The sequence below is a fragment of the Oncorhynchus kisutch genome, linkage group LG15 (assembly GCF_002021735.2).
Source record: "Oncorhynchus kisutch isolate 150728-3 linkage group LG15, Okis_V2, whole genome shotgun sequence".
Lineage (NCBI taxonomy): Eukaryota > Metazoa > Chordata > Actinopteri > Salmoniformes > Salmonidae > Oncorhynchus > Oncorhynchus kisutch.
Genome location: NC_034188.2, coordinates 72,015,735 through 72,029,637, shown reverse-complemented (window position 1 = coordinate 72,029,637; position 13,903 = coordinate 72,015,735). Strand labels below are relative to the sequence as shown.

General features: G+C 48.1%; 1 protein-coding gene across 6 annotated transcripts in view; it reads right to left on the bottom strand.

Annotated features, from left to right (window-relative positions):
* Window positions 1-13,903, bottom strand: part of LOC109905832 (RNA-binding protein Musashi homolog 2) — a 369,667-nt gene that overhangs the window by 252,685 nt on the left and 103,079 nt on the right. For all 6 annotated transcript variants that reach the window (XM_031791050.1, XM_031791053.1, XM_031791054.1 and 3 more), the window contains exon 6: window positions 8,268-8,360. In XM_031791050.1, coding sequence (XP_031646910.1) covers window positions 8,268-8,360 — 93 coding nt within the window. The remainder of the gene's footprint in view (window positions 1-8,267; window positions 8,361-13,903) is intronic.

The following is a 13,903-nucleotide window of genomic DNA, read 5'->3' as shown; positions in this document are numbered from 1 at the left end:
TCTGCTTTACACATCATTTACACAGTAAACTGATAGAGGAGCTCGCAGCAGCTAACAAAGCAGCAGTTCCTTGGTGCTGTGAACCAGTCACATAAGACATATTAACCTTGTATTAGAGGCAAATCCACAATGGTATTCACAGCCTGGTTCTGTAGGAGGCCCTGGACTAAACAACAAAGTGGGGCTGGTATGTGGCCCAGTGGAGGAGGTGGTGAACAGGTTAAGTACAAAGGCTGCTAGGTCTCCACTATGGGACTGTGAGGTAGATGAAGCCTTCATTAAAGCTGTGAACAGGTTAGGTTAAGCGGGGTACAGGTAAGGAGGGAAGGTGATACACTATGGGACTGTGAGGTAGATGAAGCCTTCATTAAAGCTGTGAACAGGTTAGGTTAAGTGGGGTACAGGTAAGGAGGGAAGGTGATACACTATGGGACTGTGAGGTAGATGAAGCCTTCATTAAAGCTGTGAACAGGTTAGGTTAAGTGGGGTACAGGTAAGGAGGGAAGGTGATACACTATGGGACTGTGAGGTAGATGAAGCCTTCATTAAAGCTGTGAACAGGTTAGGTTAAGCGGGGTACAGGTAAGGAGGGAAGGTGATACACTATGGGACTGTGAGGTAGATGAAGCCTTCATTAAAGCTGTGAACAGGTTAGGTTAAGCGGGGTACAGGTAAGGAGGGAAGGTGATACACTATGGGACTGTGAGGTAGATGAAGCCTTCATTAAAGCTGTGAACAGGTTAGGTTAAGTGGGGTACAGGTAAGGAGGGAAGGTGATACACTATGGGACTGTGAGGTAGATGAAGCAAAGACATTGTCACCTCCAAGAGACAGAATCAACACAATCCCACAATTTAATGTAGTTGAAAGAAATCATTACTATTATGACAAAAAATGAAAATGCCCAATTGAATATATATTCATTTCAAATCTTTCCTTGGCAGTATAATGCCTGTGAGGACATTGTCTTTGGTCTGTGCCCTCTGCCTTCTATTCATCTGTAGAAGAAGAACAAGGATCCAATCAGTACAGCTTCAACTTCACTGTGATTACACAGAGGGGTGAGACAGCTCCAACTTCACTGTGATTACACAGAGGGGTGAGACAGCTCCAACTTCACTGTGATTACAGAGGGGTGAGACAGCTCCAACTTCACTGTGATTACACAGAGGGGTGAGACAGCTCCAACTTCACTGTGATTCCACAGAGGGGTGAGACAGCTCCAACTTCACTGTGATTACAGAGGGGTGAGACAGCTCCAACTTCACTGTGATTCCACAGAGGGGTGAGACAGCTTCAACTTCACTGTGATTACACAGAGGGGTGAGACAGCTCCATCTTCACTGTGATTACACAGAGGGGTGAGACAGCTCCAACTTCACTGTGATTACAGAGGGGTGAGACAGCGCCAACTTCACTGTGATTCCACAGAGGGGTGAGACAGCTCCATCTTCACTGTGATTACACAGAGGGGTGAGACAGCTCCAACTTCACTGTGATTACAGAGGGGTGAGACAGCGCCAACTTCACTGTGATTACACAGAGGGGTGAGACAGCTCCAACTTCACTGTGATTACACAGAGGGGTGAGACAGCTCCAACTTCACTGTGATTACAGAGGGGTGAGACAGCTCCATCTTCACTGTGATTACACAGAGGGGTGAGACAGCTTCAACTTCACTGTGATTACACAGAGGGGTGAGACAGCTCCAACTTCACTGTGCTTACAGAGGGGTGAGACAGCTCCAACTTCACTGTGATTACACAGAGGGGTGAGACAGCTCCATCTTCACTGTGATTACACAGAGGGGTGAGACAGCTTCAGCTTCAACTTCACTGTGATTACACAGAGGGGTGAGACAGCTTCAACTTCACTGTGATTACAGAGGGGTGAGACAGCTCCAACTTCACTGTGATTACACAGAGGGGTGAGACAGCTTCAACGTCACTGTGATTACACAGAGGGGTGAGACAACTCCAACTTCACTGTGATTACACAGAGGGGTGAGACAGCTCCAACTTCACTGTGATTCCACAGAGGGGTGAGACAGCTGCAACTTCACTGTGATTACACAGAGGGGAGAGACAGCTCCAACTTCACTGTGATTACACAGAGGGGTGAGACAGCTTTGGACAACACTGAATCAACTGTGTTTTCAATCCTCACAAGGAGATTCAGTTTCACTCATTGACTCTGGGGCTATGAGGAGCATTCTGAGAGATTATTAGGATTAAACACACACACACACAGACAGACTGCCACACACAGCCACACATAGACAGACACACAGACACACACAGCCACACACAGACAGATACACAGACAAACACAGCCACACACAGCCAGCCAGCCAGCCAGCCAGCCAGCCAGCCAGCCAGCCACAGCCACAGCCAGCCAGCCAGCCAGCCAGCCAGCCAGCCAGCCAGCCAGACAGACAGACAGACAGACAGACAGACAGACAGACAGACAGACAGACAGACAGACAGACAGACAGATACACAGACACAGGCTCTGGGTGCCTCAGAGGTGGGCATCATGACAGATATAATCCCGTGGACACGAGGATTCTACATCCCTCTATCATCCCTCAGTAACCCCTGGAGATGAGACTTCATCCCTCGGTAACCCCTGGAGATGAGACTTCATCCCTCAGTAACCCCTGGAGACGAGACTTCATCCCTCAGTAACCCCTGGAGATGAGACTTCATCCCTCAGTAACCCCTGGAGATGAGACTTCATCCCTCAGTAACCCCTGGAGATGAGACTTCATCCCTCAGTAACCCCTGGAGATGAGGAGTCTACATCCCTCTTTCATCACTCAGTAACCCCTGGAGATGAGACTTCATCCCTCAGTAACCCCTGGAGAAGAGACTTCATCCCTCAGTAACCCCTGGAGATGAGACTTCATCCCTCAGTAACCCCTGGAGATGAGACTTTATCCCTCAGTAACCCCTGGAGATGAGACTTCATCCCTCAGTAACCCCTGGAGATGAGGAGTCTACATCCCTCTTTCATCCCTCAGTAACCCCTGGAGATGAGACTTCATCCCTCAATAGCCCCTGGAGATGAGACTTCATCCCTAAGTAAACCCTGGAGATGAGACTTCATCCCTGAGTAACCCCTGGAGATGAGGAGTCTACATCCCTCTATCATCCGTCAGTAGCCCCTGGAGATGAGACTTCATCCCTCAGTAACCCCTGGAGATGAGGAGTCTACATCCCTCTTTCATCCCTCAGTAACCCCTGAAGATGAGACTTCATCCCTCAGTAAGCCCTGAAGAGACTTCATCCCTCAGTAACCCCTGGAGATGAGGAGTCTACATCCCTCTTTCATCCCTCAGTAACCCCTGGAGATGAGACTTCATCCCTCAGTAACACCTAGAGATGAGACTTCATCCCTCAATAACCCCTGGAGATGAGACTTCATCCCTCGGTAACCCCTGGAGATGAGACTTCATCCCTCAGTAACCCCTGGAGACGAGACTTCATCCCTCAGTAACCCGTGGAGACGAGACTTCATCCCTCAGTAACCCCTGGAGATGAGACTTCATCCCTCAGTAACCCCTGGAGATGAGACTTCATCCCTCAGTAACCCCTGGAGATGAGACTTCATCCCTCAGTAACCCCTGGAGATGAGACTTCATCCCTCAGTAACCCCTGGAGATGAGGAGTCTACATCCCTCTTTCATCCCTCAGTAACCCCTGGAGATGAGACTTCATCCTTCAGTAACCCCTGGAGAAGAGACTTCATCCCTCAGTAACCCCTGGAGATGAGACTTCATCCCTCAGTAACCCCTGGAGATGAGGAGTCTACATCCCTCTTTCATCCCTCAGTAACCCCTGGAGATGAGACTTCATCCCTCCGTAACCCCTGGAGATGAGACTTCATCCCTCAGTAACCCCTGGAGATGAGGAGTCTACATCCCTCTTTCATCCCTCAGTAACCCCTGGAGATGAGACTTCATCCTTCAGTAACCCCTGGAGAAGAGACTTCATCCCTCAGTAACCCCTGGAGATGAGACTTCATCCTTCAGTAACCCCTGGAGAAGAGACTTCATCCCTCAGTAACCCCTGGAGATGAGACTTCATCCCTCAGTAACCCCTGGAGATGAGGAGTCTACATCCCTCTTTCATCCCTCAGTAACCCCTGGAGATGAGACTTCATCCCTCAGTAACCCCTGGAGATGAGGAGTCTACATCCCTCTTTCGTCCCTCAGTAAATTTCACCTTTTATCTCACTGTTTAGCTTCCGTGGCTCTGCTGTACTGTGCAGAGAATGTTTTTGCGGCGGAGCTAAAAGTCAGACTGAATTCTAGCTGGATTTAGGTTATTCTAGATTTACTTTGAAAAGTATTTTTCAAGTCAGGTTCACACATTAGAACAGTACATCAAGATACAACATCCTATAACCACAAATAATAGTTAGGGCTGTTGTTCATGACAGGCTAAATGAACTAAACACGGAGTTTGACTCAATGTAAAGTCCAGGTACAGTATCTCTGGTGACAGGTGAAAGGTGAGGTCAGAGAGGGGTCAACAACCAATGCTGGAGTTGTTGCAGCTCAGCCAGATAAGTGGACTTTGTTTTAAGACAAACTCCAAACCGATTATAACAAACGTCTGACTAAGCATTAGCAACCCTGGCTAATTAGCCTGCTCTGGGTATAAACAAGGCAGGATAGGGGGAGGGGGAGGGGGATTGACTGGGCTCCCCTTTTTCTGCTAATTTGTAAGATTACGTCGGGAAGTGGGTAGAGGTTAAGAGCGCCCCATTGCATAATCATGATGATGAATCATCTTGTTGTGCTGTCCCCATCTTGTTTAGTCTCAACTGTAAAACTCCTGAGAGAGAATTGTTCACTTTGTCAAGACTGTGTGAAAAGTGCATTATGTTTATAACACTGGGTATAGCTAGCTGATAAAGCACTACTCTTGGCGGATGGAGAAAGGAGATGAATTAGTACCATATGCAAATAATATCTGAAAAGACAGTCGCTCTGGTCTGTATTAAGACGATACATAGTGTAGCACTGAAGGGCAGACGGCTGTATGTCAACAGAGGTGGCAGTGTCCCTGGTCCATTTAAACAGACTCATTCAGTACAGTACATGTGGCTTCCTGTGGCCTTGGGCTCCTGGGCCGTCACAGCTCTGCTTAAGATGCACTTTGGGGCTGACGCATGGAACATGCAGGAAAGGCCTCTCTTGGGTAGAGTACTCTGTCATAGTAGTACACACACACACACCAGCCTGCTAGGTCTGGGAAAGCACGGTCTGTGAGGAGACAGATCCTATGACCCTGGTGCCCCACACCACCTGCTTCCTACCCCTATGAAGCACACGCACACGCGCATACATTCACACACACACAGCCAACAGAACTCTGCTAATTGGCTAATTCTGGATCCACACCAAACAAAACAAACACTCAGACATTGATAAACACACATGGCGCACGCACGCACGCACGCACGCACGCACGCACGCACACACACACACACACACACACACACACACACACAATATCAGTAGTGCTGACATGTGAGTCATCAAGAGCAGGTTGCAAATGGATTCCCAGAGTTTACATTTCAGATAACTCACTTCCAGCCCCTCCTCCCTCCCTCTCATCCCTCCACTTCTGACTTCTTCCCTCCAAAACACAGCTGCTGTGCTTGGTACAGGTGTGCTCTCATTTCTCTGAGAGGACACTGACTAATTAACTGGTTTATTCACTCAGATGGACCCCTCACTGACACACACACACAGAGGGTGCAATAGTGCGGGCAGACAGACGGGGCCCTGGGTTCAGTGTGGTGACCTGGGGAAGGGGGGGTATGGGGCCAGGATCCAGCCCCTCTCTGTCAGTCAGTCTGATTGGGCCTCCTCTAAACCAGGAGAGCTCGAGAGGTTTCCAGGATAGGAGCCATGTGGCCCGTTCCTGAAAGGCCCAATGCAGACGTATTTATCTCAATATCAAATCCCTTCTGGGTAACAAATAAGAACTTTACTGTGATTTTTTCAATTCAAATGGTCAAAAATAAAGAAATGTCTCTTTGCTAAGAAGCTATTTTTCTCAAGCAAGAATTTTGTTCGGACTGTCTGAGTAGGGAGGAGAAAACTGAAAACTAGCCGTTATTGGCAGAGAGGTTTGAAACTATCTTTCTTATTGGTCACCAGAACAGCCTGACATTTCAGCCGTCTTTTCAAACAGCTCTTACACTAAAAGGGCATTATCATCATTTTAATCATTTCACAGTATTATTCCAACCTCAGTGTGGAAACATATATAAAACACAGGAATATCCTGTTTTTGACTGCACTGGGCCTTTAAAGGAATCACTGATCTAACACGATTGGACAGGTGAAAGCAGGAGCTCCTGTAATTGAGCTCTCACAAATCCAGTCCTGTCGGATCAGTGACTACTTCAACGAAGGGAGGGAGGAAGGATGAACTTTCTAAATATTCAAACAAGGACTTGGAGAGCCAGCAAAACCCAGGCCACTCAATCAAACCCTGGCTCTGTCCCCAACATCCCTGGAAAAATTAGAAGAAGCTAAAACGGACACTTTAGAAGTGACAATAGAATCAGTCCCACTACATGGCTGACAACTGACGAAACAGGTATGATGGTACCAGCAGCAGGATATGGGGAGACTCATCTAAACAACCAGCCTCCACAGCCAGTGTAGGAACCAGACACATCCCAGAGAATGAGTCCGTACACCTCCACAGCCAGTGTAGGAACCAGACACATCCCAGGGAATGAGTCCGTACACCTCCACAGCCAGTGTAGGAACCAGACACATCCCAGAGAATGAGTCCGTACACCTCCACAGCCAGTGTAGGAACCAGACACATCCCAGGGAATGAGTCCGTACACCTCCACAGCCAGTGTAGGAACCAGACACATCCCAGGGAATGAGTCCGTACTAGAGGTCGACCGATTAATCGGATTGGCCGATTAATTAGGGCCGATTTCAAGTTTTCATAACAATCGGAAATCTGTATTTTTGGGCAATAATTTGCAGATTTAAAAAATGTATATGTATTTTTTTTAATTTTTTTTTATTTATACCTTGATTTAACTAGGCAAGTCAGTTAAGAACACATTCTTATTTCCAATGACGACCTAGGAACGGTGGGTTAACTTCCTTGTTCAGCGACAGAACGACAGATTCTCACCTTGTCAGCTCGGGGATCCAAACTTGCAACCTTACAGTTAACTAGTCCAACGCAATAACGACCTGCCTCTCTCTCGTTGCACTCCACAAGGAGACTGCCTGTTACGCGAATGCAATAAGCCAAGGTAAGTTGCTAGCTAGCATTAAACTTATCTTATAAAAAACAATCAATCATAATCACTAGTTAACTACACATGGTTGATGATATTACTAGATATTATCTAGCGTGTCCTGCGTTGCATATAATCTGACTGAACATACAAGTATCTGACTGAGCGGTGGTAGGCAGAAGCAGGCGCGTAAACATTCATTCAAACAGGACTTTTGTGCGTTTTGCCAACAGCTCTTTGTTGTGCGTCAAGCATTGCGCTGTTTATGACTTCAAGCCTATCAACTCCCGAGATGAGGCTGGTGTAACCGAAGTGAAATGGCTAGCTCGTTAGCGCACGTTAACTAGAGGGACGGAAGCTATACTGTTACACTGGCAATACTAAAGTGCCTATAAGAACATCCAATAGTCAAAGGTTAATGAAATACAAATGGTATAGAGGGAAATAGTCCTATAATTCCTATAATAACTACAACCTAAAACTTCTTACCTGGGAATATTGAAGACTCATGTTAAAAGGAACCTCCAGCTTTCATATGTTCTCATGTTCTGAGCAAGGAACTGAAACGCTAGCTTTCTTCCATAGCACATATTGCACTTTTACTTTCTTCTCCAACACTTTGTTTTTGCATTATTTAAACCAAATTGAACATGTTTCATTATTTACTTGAGGCTAAATTGAGTTTATTAATGTATTATATTAAGTTAAAATAAGTGTTCATTCAGTATTGTTGTAATTGTCATTATTACAACAACAACAAAATTGACCGATTAATCGGTATCGGCTTTTTTGGACCTCCAATAATCGGTATCGGCGTTGAAAATTCAGAATCGGTCGACCTCTAGTCCGTTACACCTCCACACCACAGATCTCTATTAGAGACTTGGTGAGATCCGATAGAGTCTATCACCTTGAAATCACACAGCCCCTGAACAACACAGGACAAGAAGAGGACATCACTTCCAAATAAGCCTTACCTTGCCAAACTGTTCAAAATACTGCTTCACATCTTCAACTACTGTGTTCGCTGATAATCCTCCTACGAATATTTTCTTTGTTCTTGTGACCATCTGGAAGGAGAGAAAAAGAGAGAAGAGAGATCACCAATATGAAAGCATTTTAGAGGACAAATCTCAAGAGCATTCATACCCCTCCTCTCCTCTCAGACACTAGTCGGGGCCAGATTCATAGTTTAAGTCTGAAAACAGCGTTGAGTAGTGTAGCTCGTGAGCTGCAAGTCTGCGGTCATTTGTTGGGGTGTGTAGGGACGTGTCCAGAGGACCACCTGTCACTAATGTCACTACCTGTGCCCTGTCCTTCCCAAGGCCACACAATGAGTTTTGACACTTTTACTTTCACACACAAGAGGAGAGGAGAGAGAAGATAGGACAGAGAAGAGGGAAGGGAAGAGGAGAGGAGAGGAATGGAGAGAGAAGATAGGAGAGAGGGAAGAGGGGAGGGGAGAGAAGATAGGAGAGAGGAGAGGAGAGAAAGGAGATAGAAGAGGGGAGGATAGAGAAGAGGGGAGGGGAGAGAAGAGGAGAAGAGAAAGGAATCAAGGTTTAAACCCAGAGGGTCAAAGGAGAAAGCACATCTCTCCCCTTGGCCACCACCACCCATGGTTGGACTACCCATCAGCACTAGCAACACAGTCCAACACAATGAATGGCCGAGTGCAGCCAGGAAATCTGTCGACATCACTCACATTTATCACCCGCCATCTTTAGGAGCAACAAGCCAGCACCACTTCAGTCTTCATCTCTCTACTTTCCTTCCTTCTCCTCCCGACATCTTTCCCTCCCTGCAGTTTCATCTGCTTCCCTTGATAAATAATCTGCCTGTATGTCTTTATCCCCAGTTGTTTTCAGGCTGGGCTTGGCTCTAGCAGGATGCCTCAACTTGTCTGCCGAGAGTTCGTTTTTTTCAGCTCCTGCTCTCTTAACACCTACTGATGTGGGCCTCAGTGTGTGTGTGTGTGTATATGTATATGTGTATGTGTGTGTGTGTGTGTGTGTGTGTGTGTGTGTGTGCGTGCAGGGATCTCTCAGGTCCTGGAACAACATTACTCTGTCCATTTCTATTCACTGTGACACCAGACAACAGGCCTTCATCTTCCCTCTCTCCTCTCCTCCTCCAATCCCTATCCTCCTACAGACTCTTTCCCTCTCCTCCTCCTCCTCCAATCCCTATCCTCCTACAGTCTCTTATCCTCTCTCCTCCTCCAATCCCTATCCTCCTACTGTCTATTTCCCTCTCTCCTCCTCCTCCAATTCCTCTCCTCCTAGTCTCTTTCCTTCTCTCCTTCTCCTCCAATCCCTATCCTCCTATAGTCTCTTTCCATCTCTCCTCCTCCAATCCCTATCCTCCTACAGTATCTTTCCCTCTCTCCTCCTCCTCCTCCTCCTCCAATCCCTATCCTTCTACAGTCTCTTTCCCTCCTCCTCCTCCTCCAATCCCTATCCTCCTACAGTCTCTTTCCCTCTCTCCTCCACCTCCTCCTCCAATCACTCTCCTCCTACAGTCTCTTTCCCTCTCTCCTCCTCCAATCCCTATCCTCCTACTGTCTCTTTCTTTCTCTCCTCCTCCAATCCCTCTCCTCCTACAGTCTCTTTCCCTCTCTCCTTCTCTGACACCAGACAACAGGCCTTAAATCTTCACTCTATCCATCTTACTGTATACCTTCTCTTCCTCTCTCTCCTCCTCCAATCCCTATCCTCCTACAGTCTCGTCCTCTCTCTCCTCCTCCAATCCCTATCCTCCTACAGTCTCTTCCTCTCTCTCCTCCTCCAATCACTATCCTCCTAGTCTCTTCCTCTCTCTCCTCCTCCAATCCCTATCCTCCTAGTCTCTTCCTCTCTCTCATTCTCCAATCCCTATCCTCCTACAGTCTCTTCCTCTCTCTCCTCCTCCAATCACTATCCCCCTACAGTCTCTTCCTCTCTCTCCTCCTCCAATCCCTATCCTCCTACAGTCTCTTCCTCTCTCTCCTCCTCCAATCCCTATCCTCCTACAGTCTCTTCCTCTCTCTCCTCGTCCAATCACTATCCTCCTAGTCTCTTCCTCTCTCTCCTCCTCCAATCCCTATCCTCTTACAGTCTCTTCCTCTGTGTGCGTGTGTTAGTGCGTGCATGTAGGGATCTCTCAGGTCCTGGAACAACGCAATTACTCTGTCCATTTCTCTTCACTGTGACACCAGACAACAGGCCTTCATCTTCCCTCTCTCCTCTCCTCCTCCAATCCCTATCCTCCTACAGTCTCTTTACCTCTCTCCTCTCCTCCTCCAATCCCTATCCTCCTACCGTCTCTTTCCCTCTCTCCTCCTCCAATCCCTATCCTCCTACAGTCTCTTTCCCTCTCTCCTCTCCTCCTCCAATCCCTATCATCCTACAGTCTCTTTCCCTCTCTCCTCCTCCAATCCCTATCCTCTTACAGTCTCTTTCCCTCTCTCCTCTCCTCCTCCAATCCCTCTCCTCCTACAGTCTCGTCCTCTCTCCTCCTCCAATCCCTATCCTCCTACAGTCTCGTCCTCTCTCTCCTCCTCCAATCCCTATCCTCCTACAGTCTCTTCCTCTCTCTCCTCCTCCAATCACTATCCTCCTACAGTCTCTTCCTCTCTCCTCCTCCAATCCCTATCATCCTACAGTCTCTTCCTCTCTCTCCTCCTCCAATCCCTATCCTCTTACAGTCTCTTCCTCTCTCTCCTCCTCCAATCCCTATCCTCTTACAGTCTCTTCCTCTCTCTCCTCCTCCTAGCTGGCATATGACTGCTGACTCCCTCCTACACATTAACATACAGGCTGATGGTTAGAACAGGCTTTCAGCAAAGTAGACATCAGAGGAGCTCTGAGATGAGACAGTAAGAAGCATCAGCTGCAGTGACGACTGACTGCAGTAGTTCTGCACCACCTCCACAGTGGTCAACATTCCTTAGTCCCTCTACACCACTGACAGAGAGCATCTAGGGCCAGGCCAGGGCATTTACTGTAGGCATCACATCACTGTCCACCCTCAGCTTCAATATCCCTCACAGAAATATACAGAAGCAACGTCTAACAATAACTAGCTGGGAAAACAATCCACCGCTGATGCTGTGAAGCAGCCAGTCAGTTTCCTACCTGTATTTCATAGAAGTGGAGGGAAAGGACAGAAACCATGGTGTGTGGATGGTCATGGCTGTTAGAAGATGAACGACGTCATAAAGCAGTGAGGTGTCAGAGAGAGAAGATAACAGAATCATTCAGGTGGCCGTGATGTGTTGGAGAGGTTGAGGTAATGGATGGAGGCGGTGTACTGACACGCCTCAACAGGAGAAGCAGGCAGCCTCTCTCTCTCTGTTCTGCTCTGGTCCCAGAGGGATTGGAGAGATCCAGGCGGGTGCAGTAAGTTACAACACCAAACGGTGTCTCATTAGTTGTGCAAATTTGAAAAGCTCTACCTGTGAAGCAGTGGAGAGGGTGACGAGGGAGAATCGTGCCGAGAGGAGGCGAGAGGTTCAGTCCGTGTTACAAAGAAATGAACACAAAGCTATGTATGGACTTAAACAAGTCAGGTCTATACAACTCCTCTCCACCCAGACACTAGTCAGGGCTCAGAGCCCCTCCTCTCCACCCAGACACTAGTCAGGGCTCAGAGCCAGGTCTTTACCCCTAATCTCCACCCAGACACTAGTCAGGGTTCAGAGCCCCTCCTCTCCACCCAGACACTAGTCAGGGCTCAGAGCCCCTCCTCTTCACCCAGACACTAGTCAGGGCTCAGAGCCCCTCCTCTCCACCCAGACACTAGTCAGGGCTCAGAGCCCCTCCTCTCCACCCAGATACTAGTCAGGGCTCAGAGCCAGGTCTTTACCCCTCCTCTCCACCCAGACACTAGTCAGGGCTCAGAGCCCCTCCTCTCCACCCAGACACTAGTCAGGGCTCAGAGCCCCTCCTCTCCACCCAGACACTAGTCAGGGCTCAGAGCCAGGTCTTTACAGCCTCCTCTCCACCCAGACACTAGTCAGGGCTCAGAGGTAGAGATCTTCAGGCAGGGGTTGGCATCTGGATGTTAGTTTATTGCTCAGAGCTAGAGATCTTCGGGCATGGGTCAGCAGCTGGATGTTAGTTTATTGCTCAGAGCTAGAGATCTTCGGGCAGGGGTCGGCATCTGGATGTTAGTTTATTGCTCAGAGCTAGAGATCTTCGGGCAGGGGTCAGCAGCTGGATGTTAGTTTATTGCTCAGAGCTAGAGATCTTCTGGCAGGGGTCGGCATCTGGATGTTAGTTTATTGCTCAGAGCTAGAGATCTTCGGGCAGGGGTCGGCATCTGGATGTTAGTTTATTGCTCAGAGCTAGAGATCTTCAGGCAGGGGTCGGCAGCTGGATGTTAGTTTATTGCTCAGAGCTAGAGATCTTCGGGCAGGGGTCAGCAGCTGGATGTTAGTTTATTGCTCAGAGCTAGAGATCTTCGGGCAGGGGTCGGCATCTGGTTGTTAGTTTATTGCTCAGAGCTAGAGATCTTCTGGCAGGGGTCGGCAGCTGGATGTTAGTTTATTGCTCAGAGCTAGAGATCTTCGGGCAGGGGTCGGCAGCTGGATGTTAGTTTATTGCTCAGAGCTAGAGATCTTCGGGCAGGGGTCGGCAGGTGGATGTTAGTTTATTGCTCAGAGCTAGAGATCTTCGGGCAGGGGTCGGCAGCAGGATGTTATTTTATTGCTCAGAGCTAGAGATCTTCGGGCAGGGGTCGGCATCTGGTTGTTAGTTTATTGCTCAGAGCTAGAGATCTTCGGGCAGGGGTCGGCAGCTGGTTGTTAGTTTATTGCTCAGAGCTAGAGATCTTCGGGCAGGGGTCGGCAGCTGGATGTTAGTTTATTGCTCAGAGCTAGAGATCTTCGGGCAGGGGTCGGCAGCTGGTTGTTAGTTTATTGCTCAGAGCTAGAGATCTTCGGGCAGGGGTCGGCAGCTGGATGTTGGTTTATTGCTCAGAGCTAGAGATCTTCGGGCAGGGGTCGGCAGCTGGATGTTAGTTTATTGCTCAGAGCTAGAGATCTTCGGGCAGGGGTCGGCAGCTGGATGTTAGTTTATTGCTCAGAGAAGACAGTCAAATCACCAAGACTTGAGCTAAAAATTAGTTTAATTGAGGAAATCTGTTCCCAAATATTCCAACAGCAACAAAAAATACAAATTATACAAATTAACTATATTTTGGCCACCCGACCATCCGCTCAGACAAAAATGGTCCGTGGTTGAATCTAGTTGCCTGAATCTAAACCCCTGATTTAGGGGATAGAATAGTGTCGGTCCAGGCAGAGATTTAGGCATCTTTGCAATCTCAAGTACATAAATTCCCAGTCTGAATCCATGAATATGAAAAATCAGTCTCTGGAGAGCGCCGAGTGGAGAAATGGGAATGACACACCAGCGAACGGCACGGCCTGGCGGTGATGGAGGAGAGAATGGAATGTGTTTTCTATCTGTGCAGCGAGCCAGTCGCTGACTTGGGGAATTCTCAGTCAGTCTCCAGCTGCTGATGCTGCTGTTTAGGCCCTGTAGTCTTTCATGGACCGAGCTTGATAATTCTTCTCCCTTTCTGTGCTTCCAAATGCCTCCTGCCTTCCCCTTTTTGAGAATGTCAGCTG